Source organism: Blennius ocellaris (genome assembly GCF_963422515.1).
Source record: "Blennius ocellaris genome assembly, chromosome: 17".
Lineage (NCBI taxonomy): Eukaryota > Metazoa > Chordata > Actinopteri > Blenniiformes > Blenniidae > Blennius > Blennius ocellaris.
Genome location: NC_137666.1, coordinates 24,551,534 through 24,565,939, shown reverse-complemented (window position 1 = coordinate 24,565,939; position 14,406 = coordinate 24,551,534). Strand labels below are relative to the sequence as shown.

General features: G+C 49.7%; 1 protein-coding gene across 1 annotated transcript in view; it reads right to left on the bottom strand.

The window, feature by feature from the left end:
• The window catches only part of LOC308142606 (presenilin-1-like), a 29,326-nt gene extending 15,477 nt beyond the window's left edge, over window positions 1–13,849 (bottom strand). Inside the window, 6 exon segments of the mRNA XM_080513106.1 lie at window positions 993–1,213; window positions 1,290–1,357; window positions 3,769–3,910; window positions 5,549–5,874; window positions 12,251–12,337; window positions 13,767–13,849. Coding sequence (XP_080369232.1) covers window positions 993–1,213; window positions 1,290–1,357; window positions 3,769–3,910; window positions 5,549–5,874; window positions 12,251–12,286 — 793 coding nt within the window. The 5' untranslated portion in view covers window positions 12,287–12,337; window positions 13,767–13,849.
• Window positions 13,850–14,406: the final 557 nt, after the last annotated feature.

Sequence of the window (14,406 nt, the reverse complement as noted above, 5' to 3'; positions counted from 1 at the left end):
TCATGTCGGGGGCAGTTTGTTCATGTCGGGGGCAGATTGTTCATGTCGGGGGCAGTTTGTTCATGTCGGGGGCAGTTTGTTCATGTCGGGGGCAGTTTGTTCATGTCGGGGGCAGTTTGTTCATGTCGGGGGCAGTTTGTTCATGTCGGGGGCAGATTGTTCATGTCGGGGGCAGTTTGTTCATATCGGAGGCAAAGCCACCCAGAGAGGGACGTAAGGAGACAAAGCCACCCAGAGTGCAGTCCCTACAAAGAGTGGTAAAATGTAGGGTCGTGAACGAGCAGCGATGTGACGTCATTACAACAATAAAGGATGAAGAAGGTAGAATTGCGGCTGCAGGTCATGACAGCGGCTCAACTGGTGTCTGAAGCTGGGAGCTTCCTGTACCTTTCACAGTAAAAGCCCACAGTTCCAGGAGGTTCATTCCAGACTTGTTGAGAGTGACGGAACATTCTAGTGAATTCCACAACAACTACAGGACATTAAAGACACACCATCACACTCATGGTTCTAACAATCCACATCTCCACATTTATCTTCCATTTTAATAATGTGTAGCGATAAAGGAGCTGAGAGCTGCAATGCATTATGGGAGTTTCTGTTTGTGGTGATTTAAATGTAATTATTGGGTGTTATGTTAGGTTTGTAGTGTTGGTAATGATTGTGTTGTGTTGCTTAGTTCATGTAGTTTAGTTTATTAGTAAACATTAGTATTAAGTTGTCAACCAGCAGTGAAGAAGGTTTTGTGTGTCGTGTCCTCCTGGCATGGTCTTCCTGTGGGACTGTCAAAATAAAATGTGTGTGGCTCTCTGGGTGTTGTGTTCAGAGCGAGACGGGACCTAATGGCTCTGAGCATTAAAGGTTACCGACCCCTGGTCTAGAAGGAGCTGAGCTGAAGAACCAGGACCTGCCAGGGTCACTAGAGTCAGAACATCAGACCAGAGGGATCCAGGACGTTGATAGACTGACGCAGCAGCACCTGGAGGACTTACCGTAGACCGATATGACGGCCAGGATGAGCCAGGCCGTCCACTCTGGCAGGTACTTGATGAAGACCAGGGCCATGAGGGCGCTGATCATGATGAGGTAGGCCTGCTGGAGCCGCAGGGGGCCCTTCCAGTGGATACACATCATGCCCACCACGCCGAAGTTCCAGATGATGACCGACAGCGTGAAGAAGTCCATGGCCACGTTGTAGGTCTTGAAAACCTCCCTGGGGGGCAGAGACCACGGGAGGCGTCAGCTGGTGGAGGCCAGAGCTCAGGGTGGAGGAGGGTGGAGGTGCTTACTTGAGGTAGATGTAGGAGAAGAAGAAGAGCAGGAGGAGGGAGGAGAGGAAGAGCCAGCCCTGGATCACCTGCACATCACAGAACAACACGATTGGACTGTGGGAGGAAACACTGGATAACTCCACCCTGGGATTAGAACCAGGAGTCACGACCACGACCACTGCTCCACCCGGGGATTAGAACCAGGAGTCACGACCACGACCACTGCTCCACCCGGGGATTAGAACCAGGAGTCACGACCACTGCTCCACCCGGGATTTGAACCAGGAGTCACGACCACTGCTCCACCCAGGGATTTGAACCAGGAGACACGACCACTGCTCCACCCCGGGGATTAGAACCAGGAGTCACGACCACTGCTCCACCCGGGATTTGAACCAGGAGTCACGACCACTGCTCCACCCAGGGATTTGAACCAGGAGTCACGACCACTGCTCCACCCGGGGATTAGAACCAGGAGTCACGACCACGACCACTGCTCCACCCGGGGATTTGAACCAGGAGTCACGACCACTGCTCCACCCAGGGATTTGAACCAGGAGACACGACCACTGCTCCACCCTCTCTACTGTTTCTATTTCTACCGTTTCTGTAGTTTTCTATTTCTAGTTTCTATTTCTACAGTTTTCTAGTTCTACTGTTTTCTATTTCTACAGTTTTCTATTTCTACAGTTTCTATTTCTAGTCTCTATTTCTACAGTTTTCTATTTCTACTGTTTCTGTTTCTAGTTTCTATTTCTACAGTTTCTATAGTTTTCTGTTTCTACGGTTTCTATTTCTGCAGTTTCTAGTTTTCTATTTCTAGTTTCTATTTCTACAGTTTTTATTTCGAGTTTTCCATTTCTACACTTTTCTATTTCTACAGTTTCTATGTTTTTTTATTACTGTGATCTCTACTTCTACCCACATTCCTCCCAAGCTCCCTCCCTCTCCTCCTCTCCTCTTCTCTCTCCCTCCTCTCCTCTCTCTCTCTCTCCCTCCTCTCCTCTCTCTCCCACTCCCTCCTCTCCTCTCCTCTCACTCCCTCTCCCACCCTCACTCTCTCTCCCACTCCACTCCCTCCTCTCCTCTCTCCTCCTCTCTCCCTCACTCTCTCTCCCCACTCCTCCTCTCCCTCTCTCTCCCACTCCCTCCTCTCTCTCCCACTCCCTCCTCTCCTCTTCTCTCTCCACTCCACTCCTCTCCTCTCCACTCCTCCTCTCTCCTCCACTCACTCTCCCACTCCCTCCTCTCCTCTCCTCTCTCTCTCTCCTCCTCTCCTCTTCTCTCCCACTCCCTCCTCTCCTCTTCTCTCTCTCCACTCCCTCCTCTCCTCTCTCTCTCCCTCTCTCCTCACTTCTCTCTCCTCCTCTCTCTCCTCCTCTCTCTCACTTCTCTCTCCTCCTCTCTCTCACCTTCTCTCTCCTCCTCTCTCCTCTCTCTCTCCCTCCTCTCTCCCTTCTCTCCTCTCTCTCCCACTCCTCTCCTCCCACTCCCTCCTCTCTCTCTCTCCTCCTCTCTCTCTCTCCCTCCTCTCTCTCTCCTCTCTCCTCTTCTCTCTCTCTCTCCTCTCTCTCTCTCTCCTCCTCACTTCTCTCTCCACTCCCTCCTCTCTCTCTCTCTCTCCCTCTCCTCCTCTCTCCTCACTTCTCTCCCACTCCCTCCTCTCCTCTTCTCTCTCTCCTCCTCTCTCCCTCACTTCTCTCTCTTCTCTCTCCCACTCCCTCCTCTCCTCTCCTCTCTCCTCCTCTCTCCCTCACTTCTCTCTCCCACTCCCTCCTCTCCTCTCTCTCTCCCTCCTCTCCTCCTCTCTCTCCACTCCCTCCTCTCCTCTTCTCTCTCCCACTCCCTCATCTCCTCTCCTCTCTCCCTCACTTCTCTCTCCCACTCCCTCCTCTCCTCTCCCACTCCCTCCTCTCCTCTCCTCTCTCTCCCTCCTCTCCTCCTCTCTCTCCCACTCCCTCCTCTCCTCTCCTCTCTCTCCCTTCTCTCCTCACTTCTCTCTCCTCCTCTCTTCTCTCTCTCTCTCCCTCCTCTCCTCTTCTCTCTCTCTCCTCTCTCCCACTCCCTCCTCTCCTCTCCTCTCTCCTCCTCTCTCCCTCACTTCTCTCTCCCACTCCCTCCTCTCCTCTCCTCTCTCTCCCACTCCCTCCTCTCCTCTCCTCTCTCTCCCTCCTCTCCCACTCCCTCCTCTCCTCTCCTCTTCTCTCTCTCCCTTCTCTCCTCACTTCTCTCTCCTCCTCTCTTCTCTCTCTCTCTCCCTCCTCTCCTCTTCTCTCTCTCCCTTCTCTCCTCTCTCTCTCCCTCCTCTCTCTCTCCTCTCTCTCTCTCTCTCTCTCTCTCTCTCTCCCTCCTCTCCTCTCTCTCTCCTCCGGTGTATGAAGCAGAGTATGTGACCACAGCCTGATGCAGTACTCAGGCCAGATGTGCTCCAGGTGTGGCCTGCAGGGTGCAGGACAGGAGCAGAGGCCTGCGGTGTAGAGCGGCGCGGCGCCGGTACCTTGTAGCAGCGGTACTTGTACAGCAGCACGAGCACCAGCGTCATGACGATGATGACGGTGATCATGATGGTGGCGTTGAGGATGGAGTTGAGGGCCCTCTGGCCCACCGTGTCCGTGTCCTCGGGGAACGGCGTGTAGATCCTGGCAGACACAGAACACACGACTCAGAGCGCACAGAGCAGTGTTTCTAGAGAGAACAGCAATGTTGAAACTTCTCGCCACCCGTCACTGGCCTGGCTGCCAGCAGCTCTTCCACAACACTGTCCTGCTCTGGTGTGGACACTGTGCACTCAGGACCCCTAGTGGCTGCATACCTGCATTACACCCACTCTAACGCCGGTCGTCCAGATCAGTGTTTTTCTACCTTGCTGAGCCAAGACACACTTTTGTCTTTTTCCTGTCTCGAGGCACACCACCACCCGGAAATGTTAAAATGTGAAACTCTGTAGCCTCTATTAACAATATAAAGTCTTTCTCATCAAAGCTTTATCACAGGAATCCAATAAATACAGAAAAAACACAACGCTTGGTGAATTCTGCTTCGGTGGAGAGCAAAGGCGTTCAGACACTCCGTCCTCTAACCCAGTGTTTTTCAACCTTTTTGAACCGAGACACAGTTTTTTGTTTGTAAAACTCTGGAGGCACACCTCCACCTGAAAATGTTAAAATGTTAAACTCTGTAGCCTCTATTAACAATATAAAGTCTTTCTCATCAAAGTTTTATCAACAGGAATCCAGTAAATCCAGAAAGCAAGGACTTTTTTTAATAGTGACTCCGTCAGTGTGAAACCTGGACCTGATGGATGAAGAGCTGAGATCCTGGTTTTCTAAAACTTCTCCATCACTGTCACCGACACAGTACTTTGATACAAGATGGTAGCAGGAGGTGGAGATGAACCACACTGACGTCTGTCACTTTACATTTCACCTGCAAGGTTCTGTGCTGCCCTCTAGTGGTGAAGAGTATTTATACACGATTACTCCATTCACATCCAGAGGACACACACACACACACACTTCCACTCCTCATTGATGAGATTTACTGCTGATTTTTCTTATTTTCTGCTATTGTTCTGTCAATTATCAAAATGATGTTGTTGTTTTTTGTTTTTGTCTTCTTTTTTTGTGTTTGTTTGTTTTGTTCTTTGTTTTATGTCCTTTTGTTTTTGCTTTTGTTAGAATTGTTGTGATTATTTTGGTTTTGGCTCTGTTGTTGCTCAGGCTGGTTTGATCTCATGGCAGTTGGAAAATATTTGGATCCCTGTGATTAATGTATTATAATGAAGAAAAAAAGAAAAATGTATGTAGCACTAACAAGGTATTGTATGTTTCTCCCCTCCCCTCCCCTCCCCTCCCCTCCCCTCCCCTCTCCTCTCCTCTCCTCTCCTCTCCTCTCCCCTCCCCTCCCCTCCCCTCCCCTCCCCTCCCCTCTCCTCCACCTCTGACTCTGGTTTCTACAAAGTTTCTCCTTGTTGAGGGAGTTTTTCTTTCCACAGTCACAAACAAACCTGCTGCTCATGTGGATGTTGGGCTTTTCTACTTTCTCTATAAAAGCACATTGGAACGACTGTAATGTATTTAAAAATCTCTCTCTTTTTTTTTTTTTATTTAAAAAAAACAACATGATTGCTCTTCCACACACTGTCGGCTGTGAGAGCAAATGTTTTTTTTAAGAAAAGACTGTGAAATGTGATCATTTCCCACGACACACCTGACAGGAGGTGGAGGAAACACCAGTGGTTGAAGAACACCGGTCCAGACGACGGTGGTGACACTCACAGTCTCTGCCCGTCGTTCTGGGTGTAGAAGCTGACGGACTTGATGGTCGCCACGACGACCACCATGCAGAGCGTCACGGGGACGAAGAGCATGATGACGTGCTTGGCGCCATATTTCAAGGTCAGCTCTTCATCCTCGTCCTCCTCCGTCTCCACCACTATTGGGGGGCGGGCGGCGGGGGGCTGACCGTTCTGCTCCGGACTGCCGCCGTTCCTCCCCGGACCTCCTCCGGGCCCCGGGCCCCCGGCCCCCGGGCCCGCCCTGGTCCGGGCTCTGGTCCCCCCGGCCTCCTGTGGCTCCGGGGCCGGAGGGGCCTCTGGTTGGTCCTGGAGGGGCGAGAGAACAATCACACTTAGAGTTCCAATCCAGTGTCACGGTGCGGCTTCAGCTGCAGGCTCAGGCTTTACTGGCCCAGGAGCTTCCTGTCAGTCCGTCGGGAGCTTCCTGTCAGTCCGTCGGGAGCTTCCTGTCAGTCCGTCCTCGGGGCAAACGGTGAGCTGCAGAAAGCTTCCTGTCAGTCCGTCGGGAGCTTCCTGTCAGTCCGTCGGGAGCTTCCTGTCAGTCCGTCGGGAGCTTCCTGTCAGTCCGTCGGGAGCTTCCTGTCAGTCCGTCGGGAGCTTCCTGTCAGTCCGTCCTCGGGGCAAACGGAGAGCTGCAGAAAGCTTCCTGTCAGTCCGTCGGGAGCTTCCTGTCAGTCCGTCGGGAGCTTCCTGTCAGTCCGTCGGGAGCTTCCTGTCAGTCCGTCGGGAGCTTCCTGTCAGTCCGTCGGGAGCTTCCTGTCAGTCCGTCGGGAGCGTCCTGTCAGTCCGTCGGGAGCTTCCTGTCAGTCCGTCAGGAGCTTCCTGTCAGTCCGTCGGGAGCGTCCTGTCAGTCCGTCGGGAGCTTCCTGTCAGTCCGTCGGGAGCTTCCTGTCAGTCCGTCGGGAGCTTCCTGTCAGTCCGTCGGGAGCTTCCTGTCAGTCCGTCGGGAGCTTCCTGTCAGTCCGTCGGGAGCGTCCTGTCAGTCCGTCGGGAGCTTCCTGTCAGTCCGCCGGGAGCTTCCTGTCAGTCCGCCGGGAGCTTCCTGTCAGTCCGTCGGGAGCTTCCTGTCAGTCCGTCGGGAGCTTCCTGTCAGTCCGTCGGGAGCTTCCTGTCAGTCCGTCGGGAGCTTCCTGTCAGTCCGTCGGGAGCTTCCCGTCAGTCCGTCGGGAGCTTCCCGTCAGTCCGTCGGGAGCTTCCTGTCAGTCCGTCGGGAGCTTCCTGTCAGTCCGTCGGGAGCTTCCTGTCAGTCCGTCGGGAGCTTCCTGTCAGTCCGTCGGGAGCTTCCTGTCAGTCCGTCCTCGGGGCAAACGGTGAGCTGCAGAAAGCTTCACTTGCCACTGAAGGTGTTTGAACTGGACATGAACACTGAGCTGGTGGCCAAACGCCGTCAACAACGAGTCCATTTAATGAGGAATTCTTTCAACGTCTGAGACATAATTATACAACTTGATTTTTGGACGCCTTTTTATTTCCAAACATAACAAAACAACAACACAGAAGCTTTACATCCATTTCTTAATGGGGCAAAGTCACAACATGTGTAGTAAAGTGCAATGGTCACAAGTAGGATCAATATCTTTATTGATCTTAGTCTTTCTTTACGTTTTACCATCCTTTTAACCCTTTCCTTTACCTGCTGGTACAATGGGGCGTGGAAGACAAATAGAGTTAAAATAACTTCATCAAAATGATTGGAACTCCTCAGAGGGACTTGGGTACGATCGGTCTCTGGTTCATTTGTTTTTTTTTTATTTCAACTACTTTATTCAAAAGAAATTCACTGCAAGTCACACTTTTCACTTTACCCTAAATACCAAATGAACTAAATATTACTCCAGATATATACTTCCAAAAATGTAATATGCAAATTATCCAGATTCTTCTCATGTGTTAAGGTCTGTATCCCAAAAGGTTGTTGATATTTGTCAAGTACAACCTGCATGTTTTCCCCACAGTAATCACAGTAATCACTTCTTCAGGTTTAATGCCAAGAAGGCAGCTTTGACAACTGTCAAGCATCAAACTGCAATCAATTGTTCCAACCTCCCAGAATATATTGGAAAAGCAGTTACTGAAAGTTGCAATGAACATCTTTTGTAATTTGACACAAGGTCCTGTGAGGACAGCTGTTCCAACACCTGGTGGTCCGTTTCGCTCAACCACCAAGTCATCAGCACGGTGAACATGTGTATTCTGTGCCTTGCTTTACAAGAGAGACTTGTGAAAGAACAACAAGAACCCCAGTTATGACAAGACATTATGATCTTGCACCATTCTTCACAGTTTGACATGTTCAACTGCACGGCTTCTTTCTGGCTTCCAGTGGTTCCAGAAGTACATTTCTCTGAGCCGTTTCAGTAATAAAAGAGAAGGTTTGGGTCCGAGCCGCCACGTTGGTCTGGTTTTAAAGTCCCAGTGAAATGAAGGTTCCACCTCCAAAACACTCTGGTGTCGCTTCTAGGGACGTTTTCCTGCTAACTGGCTGAAGGTAAAATGTTAAAACACGACAATCTGAGAGAAAATAGCCGATAAACGGCGCTATTTCCTCTGCTGGGCGGAGCTTCTGACAATAACAGAGTGACATCACGAGTTGTGCACACGCCCAAGTTGTGTTTACATTATGGAGGATCAGAGTTTTGACCACGAAGAGGCTGAATTGAACCATATTTCATCATCATGGTCATTTCAAACCCAGTGATTGATGAAGAAGACACAGAAGGTGGTTCTGCCATCGGTGACCCCGTCTGGAACATGTTTGAGGAAGCAGAAGACGCTTCGTCCTCCATTCGTCCTCGTCTCCTCGCCTCAGCAGCCGCCACTTTTCACCTTTGAGGCTTTGAGTCCTGACTTTTGGCAGAACGACCGGCTTCCTGGATCCAACACGTCCAAGAGCTAGAAGACTGTGGAATCACCGAAGATGAGTCCAGGTGTTACTTGATCGTCTACTAGCCGCTCAAGCTAGCAGCTAGCCGCTAGCCGCTCCCGCCGCCCGTGCTCCTTTTCTCCTCTCTGGTCTCTTCCAGGCTCAATCTTTCATCAAGGCTCATAAAACGCCGACTATAACTTCAAAACACTGTAAAAACGTGGATATTTAAGAGGAAACAAGCCGATATAAACACAACAGATGGAGATCTGCACAACTCTTGACGTCACGCCCACGAAGAAGAAGGATTCCCCCGACTTCCTCGGCTGGAGATTCAAAATTCAAATAACTTTGTTATGCGACAACAGTGGAGGGGCAGAGTCGGAGGAACCTTAGAAATAGAACCCAACTATCGTTTTTTACAAAGTAGTGTTTTACATTTCATTAGGACTTTAAGCTGACAGCTTTGAGTGACGCGTTCAGGTGCATCAGGTAACTCCGCCCGCCCTCATGTTAACGAGCTGCGGGGCTCGTACAGTCGCGAGGTTAAACGTGATCAAAATGTGCTGATAGTTATTAATGAGCTGGAACACGGCGCCGAGATACGTCGGCACTGCCAAACAGAATTTTGAAAATGACGTCATTTTGTTTGGCAACTTCGCAGAACTTTCTTCTCGTTGTTCTGGAGGGTGAATCGGCCTCAGGGAATTCTCCCTCGTGCCTTCAGGCAGACGGTAGAAAAACTAACAGGTACTCAAAGTCCTTCACTCCCTCTGCCATAAAGCTTTAAAACACAGACCACGCCCACTTTAAATCCCTTTACCTCCAAGACATTTATCCATGTCTTATTGATCGTTTTACTGTCTTGCTTTGTGCTCATCTTATCTGGTTTTATTGATTTCTTCTGTTCGGACATTTCCCTATGTCTCGTTCTGATTCCTGACTGACTGAAGAGCGAATGCTTGCTTGTAAGTAAAGGTCCACACTGGACAACTAATGGATAAATAAAAATGTCGAAATCTAAAAGGAGAAAAAAAAAGAAAATTAAAGACTGGCCCCAAAAACACTTCTGGACTGGTATTGAACGCAAAATCCAGCATAGTGTAGAATCTGGCTGCTCAATGCATCGAATTTTAATGGCGATTAAGATTTTTGGCTCCAGACATACTCAAAATTCATATAATCGAGGAAAATCAATTATGTGGTGCCTTTCCAGCGCAGCCTCCACTGTGAGATAGGAAGTGACGGCACAATTAACTACTACATTACAAGATATCTTTATAGATTTATTTTAAACATGTTCAATAAATGCTGTTCCAAATTCAAAGACAGAATCATGTAAATAATTGTCATTTCAATATTGCCCAAAATAATCATGATTATGATTTTTTTCCATAATCAAGTAGCCCTAGCGTAGAATACTACACTATGTAGGTCTATAACAGCCTCGGCAGAAATCCTTGATACCAGCAAACCAAAGACTGGTGGAATAAAGTCCGAACCTGATGAGACGGGAGGAAGTCTGACGTTTTGGAGGAACTCAGACTCAGCTGAACACTAAAAAAACCCAAACAGAGGTAAAGACCGAAGTAACGGTAATCATGAGGGACAAAACCATCAGATCGTTAGAATGAAGGGAGCCGCAGGAACAATGCCGTTATCGGCCACGTGGACGTGTGAAATGACGGTCATCACCTCTGAGGTTTTCACAGCAAACGGCCCGTCGGCAGGACGACTCCCCATCTTCCCCCCCGACCCAAGTCTGCAAAGGCGGAACCCCGGCTGCTCCCAGCAGAGGGACAGCCGCCGCCTCCAGGCGGGCGTGACGGCACGAACCGTGTAAAACATGTCGGGACTCGTCGGTCATTGGCACCGTCTTGTCATGGTTGATCGGTCATTGTTACGAGTCTCACCAGACAAAATCACTTCTCGTAACAGAGGCCAGTTCATGCTCCATAAGAACATGCTGAAAGTCCTTTCCTTCTGCGGGCCGAACCCTTCTGACCCTACACATCAGTTTGGGCCGTGCGATGAACTCTGTAGGAGCTTCCGCACTGCCGTGTGCTGCAACGCGTGTTCCAACTCGCTAATCACTATCAGTCATATTGAGCTCGTAACATCGCTACTGTCTGAGCGCCGCAGATCCTTAAAATGCCGTGATGCACCTGAACGCAACACTCAAAGTGGTCAGCTCCTGCAGTGAAACCTGGACAAACATCGCGCTCGTTTAAAAAGTCTCTTTTATTACTGAAATGCATTTCAGAGAAATGCTAAGGGTTCAGAGAAATGTATTTCTGACAGCCCAGGAGGCCAGAAATAAACATCTGAAAAGGGAAAAGGCCACTTCACAGACGTGTGGCTGTTGTGAGGGGGCGTGGCCTGTGAGTTCGGCAGCATCTTGCGGTCGCCTTTTCTTCACTTCCTCCGCTGGAGCGTATCTCAATAACAATTCTTCTTCCTCCTCAGCTTCAAACGTCTGTCTTTCTTCATCCTCTTCCTCTGTCATCAACTAGAAAACGACTCCCCCCGCCATTGTCGCACTCTATCGCTGTCTCGTCCAAATGATTCACTCGTCAAGATGGGTACATGCCGTAAGGGGCGTGGCCTGAGAGTTCGGCAGCGTCTTGCAGAGTATGAACAGTCCTGCCGAAGAAACGGTTTTTTTCGGCAGCTTGTTGACGTCACTGCCAAACTTTAGTCTTGTTCTTATGGCTTCACAAAGGGAGTCTGCAGGGGCCGTAATGTCCTAGTGAAATGAAGATTTCACCTCCAAAACACTCTGCTGTCGCTTCTAGGAACGTTTTCCTGCTAACTGGCTGAAGGTAAAATGTTAAAACGCGGCAATCTGCGAGAAAATAGCCGATAAACGGCGCTATTTCCTCTGCTGGGCGGAGCTTCTGACAATAACAGAGTGACATCACGAGTTGTGCACACGCCCAAGTTGTGTTTACATTATGGAGGATCAGAGTTTTGACCACGAAGAGGCTGAATTGAACCATATTTCATCATCATGGTCATTTCAAACCCAGTGATTGATGAAGAAGACACAGAAGGTGGTTCTGCCATCGGTGACCCCGTCTGGAACATGTTTGAGGAAGCAGAAGACGCTTCGTCCTCCATTCGTCCTCGTCTCCTCGCCTCAGCAGCCGCCACTTTTCACCTTTGAGGCTTTGAGTCCTGACTTTTGGCAGAACGACCGGCTTCCTGGGTGAAGAACTTTTCCAACGGCGCGGAATCACTGGAGATGAGTCCAGGTATTACTTGATTGTCTACTAGCCGTCCGAGCTAGCGGCTAGCCGCGCGAGCTAACGGCTAGCGGCTAGTCGGAGGAACCTTACAAGTAGAACCACAACTATCGTTTTTTACAAAGTAGTGTTTTACATTTCACTAGGCCTTCAATGTAGCCTGCTTGTGAGAAAGTAAATGTAATCCCTTACTTTACATGTTACTTGGAAAGAAAAAGTAATTGGACTCCAGTGACGCATCACTTCTGATGAGTTCCCCCATCATGGTTCTGCAGTCAGGGTGCGGCTCGTCCAGCTATTAACTGGGGATTAGTCCATCAAACAGAAGTGTGAGGACGGAAAGTCGGTCCTGATTAGAGTCCAACTGGGAGCAACAAGGGTCTCCATTCTTTACCAGATGCTACTGACATGGCGAGAGAGCGCCCCCCCCCCCCTGGCCACACCCCTGAAGGACATCAGAGTAAATATGAATGACGCTTTCATACTTTCTATTTCAATAATACAGAGAAAGACACGTCCCCGACACGCCCCTGAGTTAATGGCTGGACCACACGTCTACCAGAGTCTCACTCACCGCCGTGTTCTCAATGTCCTCAGCAGCGTTCGCCATGGTTGGCTCGGCGCACACTTTTCCTCACATGCAACCCCAACGGCTGTCACCCTGGAAACCAGAGACAGAGACATCATGAACCAGAGACAGAGACATCATGAACCAGAGGCAGAGACATCATGAACCAGAGGCATAGACATCATGAACCAGAGGCAGAGACATCATGAACCAGAGACATCATGAACCAGAGACAGAGACATCATGAACCAGAGACAGAAACATCATGAACCAGGGACAGAGACATCATGAACCAGGGACAGAGACATCATGAACCAGGGACAGAGACATCATGAACCAGAGGCAGAGACCTCCTGAACCAGAGACATCATGAACCAAGGACAAAGACATCATGAACCAGAGACATCATGAACCAAGGACAAAGACATCATGAACCAGAGACATCATGAACCAGGGACACAGACATCATGAACCAGAGACATCATGAACCAGGGACAGAGACATATTGAGGTGAACAGCAGTGTGGACACCAACACAATGAGACATGTTGTCCCAGACAGAAGACTTATCGTGGCCTGGGGGGAAAACAAATAACCAGGTGGGACCAACATTTTCTTTCTTCCAGCCGCGACTTTAAATTGGGTCTTTATATGTAAAGATACATTACTATTCATCCGAGGTCACGTAATTCAATAACTCACTTATAATAAGTCATCTATCTGGGAATCGTCTATCTGAGAGTCGTCTATCTGGGAGTCGTCTACCTGGGAGTCGTCTATCTGGGAGTCGTCTATCTGGGAGTCGTCTACCTGGGAGTCGTCTACCTGGGAGTCGTCTATCTGGGATGACACCACCACAATGACAGCAGTGACCTGAAGATAAGGACACAACGTGGATTAATTATTGTTAAATAACCAGATCTGGATCAAACCTGTCATTAAACCCAGAGAGACACTTTAACTGTGACACAACCTGGAAATGACTCCAGGCAAGTATGATGAAACTGGTGTGTGTGTGTGTGTGTGTGTGTGTGTGTGTGTGTGTGTGTGTGTGTGTGTGTGTGTGTGTGTGTGTGTGTGTGTGTGTGTGTGTGTGTGTGTGTGTGTGTGTGTGTGTGTGTGTGTGTGTGTGTGTGTTCCATAATGTGGTGGACGGGTGTGAATGTTGACAATAACTCTCCTCCCTGCAGCGGCCTCACCCGGAGGATAACTCTCCTCCCTGCAGCGGCCTCACCCGGAGGATAACACCCCTGTCTGCAGCGGCCTCACCCGGAGGATAACTCTCCTCCCTGCAGCGGCCTCACCCGGAGGATAACTCTCCTGTCTGCAGCGGCCTCACCCGGAGGATAACTCTCCTCCCTGCAGCGGCCTCACCCGGAGGATAACTCTCCTGTCTGCAGCGGCCTCACCCGGAGGATAACTCTCCTGTCTGCAGCGGCCTCACCCGGAGGATAACCCCCGTCGGGGAAAACGAAGCTCCCGGCGAGCACAGTGAGCGAAGAGGTGAATAAAGTGAAGCTCACCTCTGACGAACGGCAGAAAATCTCTGGACTTTGTGTCGGAAAATGTTTCAAAGCCGGAACTTCCTTCCTTTGTTGTTCCTGTGCGCACGCTGAACATCCGGGCCACTGGAAACTACTTCCTGCTCACTGAAGTCAGACTCCGGCTCGACGTCAGAGGCTGTTGGGCGATGAGCGGCAATGAAAACTGTTAAAGATTTAAACGTTCAAATTACATTACCACACACACACACACACACACACACACACACACACACACACACACACACACACACACACACACACACACACACACACATTACACTTCACACATTTACTTCGCAGTCCGGTAAGCATTCAGTAATAAAAAGTGGAAGCTGTTTGGAGCTTTAATTGTTTCGATTTAATCTTTAAATAATATGAAATATAGTTGAATGTCACACAAATGTTTCTGTGCTTGTAGAGTAAAAACAAACCTGTAAATGAACCATAAGGAGCAGTCCCCCCTTTACTTCCGGTGTAAGAGGTCAAGCCGGCAGGAGGAAGCGCTCAGCCGCATTGACATGCGCGAGGTATCGAACGACCGCCATCTTGGATGGGTCTCCCGCGCGTCTCCAGTGTATTCATTTTCACAGAGGACGATGTCGTCAAACTACAAAAATCC